The sequence below is a fragment of the Zasmidium cellare genome, assembly GCF_010093935.1.
Source record: "Zasmidium cellare ATCC 36951 unplaced genomic scaffold M409scaffold_138, whole genome shotgun sequence".
Classification (NCBI taxonomy): domain Eukaryota; kingdom Fungi; phylum Ascomycota; class Dothideomycetes; order Mycosphaerellales; family Mycosphaerellaceae; genus Zasmidium; species Zasmidium cellare.
Window position 1 is genome coordinate 1 of NW_022987082.1, and position 2931 is coordinate 2931.

The window sequence follows — 2931 nt, forward strand, 5'->3', positions numbered from 1 at the left end:
CATTCCAACCATACGCCCATTTCCCGATCGTTTCGAATGAGCATGTTCGTTATCGATGGATGGAACACTCGATACCGGATGCTATTATGGCGGAAGTGGAGATTCGGATGGAGCTGGACAAGACCCCGAGGAATGAATTCATGCTCGACGCCAGCATATTTCCCTTAGCCTTTCTTCCCACGTATCTAAAGCACCTACGTGCTCGCCAGTGCACGTGGCTGCCGAAGAACGTAACCGGCTACCGGGAGCCATTTTATCCGCTGGATCGAGTGGGGTGCATCCGTTACGACGTCGCTGTCGGAGACTTGAAACTCGACTCAACGCAGCCTGCGTTCCAGCGCTGCCTCGACACTGTGCAGGCCGCTATTAGGGAGCTCGACACGTACCCCAATCGTATTCGAGCACTCGCGTATGGCTACGATGGAACTCCTTCTTCCAGCCTGGCTAGACTCGACCTCATCGGCGAACCAGCAGTTGTGGACAAACCACTCATGTCAACAGCGGAGTGGGTGGAGGGCGCCATTGCTCGCATCGCTTGGTCCTTCTACAGGTCCTTCCACCTCTTCTCAGTCCGGGGGCGCCAGGCATTCGATATCGATTCATCCGGCACCGAATGGATGTGGGAGGTTGTACATGCGCTCCAGCTTCTTGTTCGCAGTGTCCGTTTGTGCGCACCCGATCTCCTCAAGACAGCACTCGGAGCGAGAGTGTACGGGCACACGGCGTCGATGATTTTCACCGTAATGTCACTTAGCCGGAGTCATACTTCGTCTGCGTGGAGCCGGCTGCCACTGTCTCTACAGAGCTGCCACCACCACGTTTGTGCGTGTGCGCTCGAGGGCGAATTCGCGATAGGCTACCCTCGTCCTGCAAACGCAATATTTGCGGAGATAGAGGTTAGGCCACCCCCGGGCGTCGGAGTGCACGTCTGGCTATGCATCATGCACTTCGTCAGTCTTAATCACTATCTGCTTCCCGATATCGATTGCGCCGACGACGTCGACACGTGCCTTCAGATGCTTGGAAAAGTCCAACGGGCGAGGAGGGCCGCTTTCCTTCCAGACGACGCCTATTTAGACCACGATATTGCGGTTCTGACGGCACTCTATAATGAATGGAGCGCCTGGGAAACTCTCTCCGAGAACGAAGGTGAAGACGAAGAAGAAGGAGAAGAATTTGTTCCAGCCTTGTTAAGAGATATTGAAGAAGAATTTCAAGGGGATGTGTTCACCATCGTCGAGTCGAGGCTGAGCTCTGAACCTAGGAATGACAGATTTCCGGTTCGAATCGTACGCGGCGTCGGGGATACAGCAACGGTAGATGCAATTGGAGTGCTCGAGGGGCGATCATTCGTGGAAGACGACTTCGGGCTGTAGTGTTTACTCGCGTCGAGACTGGCTAACGTGCTATGCTGTTGATGGAAAGGTTATAGGGTTTTCCCTTCCAAATGAATCTGAATTGCCGACTGGCAGTTCAGTGTCGATTCTGCGTATGAATTACTTCCTAGCAGTTCAATCCCTTCGTTTGTCTTGGCCTGTTGTTTTGCCCCGCACGTATAGATTTATGTGGAACTAGGGGCAATTCAGTTGGGATTCGTCCTAAGGCGTGACGGAGATGCGGGCAGGCAGTTCATTTTCCACCAAGTCGCCCGATGATGCTCGAGTCGGACGGTACAGAGCGAGACAGCTTTCGGGCGCTAGGCCAGACACGAGTAGAGAAGAGCGGGCTCGCGACGCGATTCCGTAGATGGCGCAGGGTAACATGGGACGAGGAGGGAGAAAAACAAAGTGAGCGGACTGATGAAGAGAGGGGCAGGCTTAGGCGAAGAGGCGGCAGCAATAGAGCTGGGTATTGTACTCTACATATACTTAAGCCAAGATTACATTCGCTTCCCTGGCCTACCGCTCCCCGATAGCATTGTACCCAGCGAGCAGGCTTCCATGCCCAGTAGGAGAGGGGGGTACTGCAGTGAGGTCAGTGTTATAGTAGGATAAAAGGGTAGGAGCACTAACCTAGACAGGTAGTAGAGGCTCTGAGAGGTAAAGAGTCGAGCGACGAGGCGGAAGAGGGCGGAGAGAAGCAGGTCGGCTAGCTTCTCTAGGAGCTTCTTATAGAGGACTAGTAAGAATTCGTGGGCCGAGGCGTATAGGGTAGCTCTATCGAGGTAGGGGATAGTAGGCGGTATTTTAGGAGGGTTTTCTAAAGGGTACTTTTAGGTAGAGATAGGGCGGAGAGGGTAGGGAGAGTAGAGAGAAAGGAAAAAGGAGGAGTAGGGCTAGGAAAGGATATTTAAAGAGCCTCGAAGAGCGGAGCTAGCGGAGAGGCTAGGGAGGTTAGGAAGGTTATAAGCCGAGAACGGAAAGCGAGTAGCCTAACTATTATAATACTTTAGAGGCTACTTAACTAGTATAATACTTTAGGGGATATCTAACTAGTATAATATCTAACTAGTATAATACTTTAGAGGCTACCTAACTAGTATAATACTTTAGAAGCTATCTACTTCTAAGCTAAATTTAGTTTAGTAGGCGTTATATATAGTATATTAGAAGTAGCTTCTAAATAGATAGCTTTCTAACTAATATAATATACTAGAGGTAAATAGCTTCTAAGCTAAATCTAGTTTAGTAGATATTATATATAGTATATTAGAAGTAGTTCTTAAATAAGTAGCCTCTATTTTATACTACTAGTTCTAATATATATATCTACGACGCTATAAATACTATAAATATATATTCTTTTAATATAACTTTTATATACTAGTTATACTACTTAGTTTAGTATTTATAGCTTATAGGACTAAAAGCTAGATAAAATAAGTTCTAGCGTATTTTAAGCTATACTAGATATTTTTATATTAGATAAAAACAAAAGTAGTAATAATAATATATATAATAGGCTTTAAATAATACTATAAATAGTAAAAGA

At 47.6% G+C, this 2931-nt stretch overlaps 1 protein-coding gene across 1 annotated transcript; it reads left to right on the forward strand.

Annotated features, from left to right (window-relative positions):
- Positions 1-86: 86 nt before the first annotated feature.
- M409DRAFT_31171 (uncharacterized protein) lies at positions 87-1376 on the forward strand (the record flags this gene model as incomplete). Its single annotated transcript, XM_033810210.1, has 1 exon — positions 87-1376. The coding sequence occupies one exon, from the start codon at positions 87-89 to the stop codon at positions 1374-1376; it is 1290 nt and encodes a 429-aa protein (XP_033659191.1).
- Between the last annotated feature and the right edge of the window lie 1555 nt (positions 1377-2931).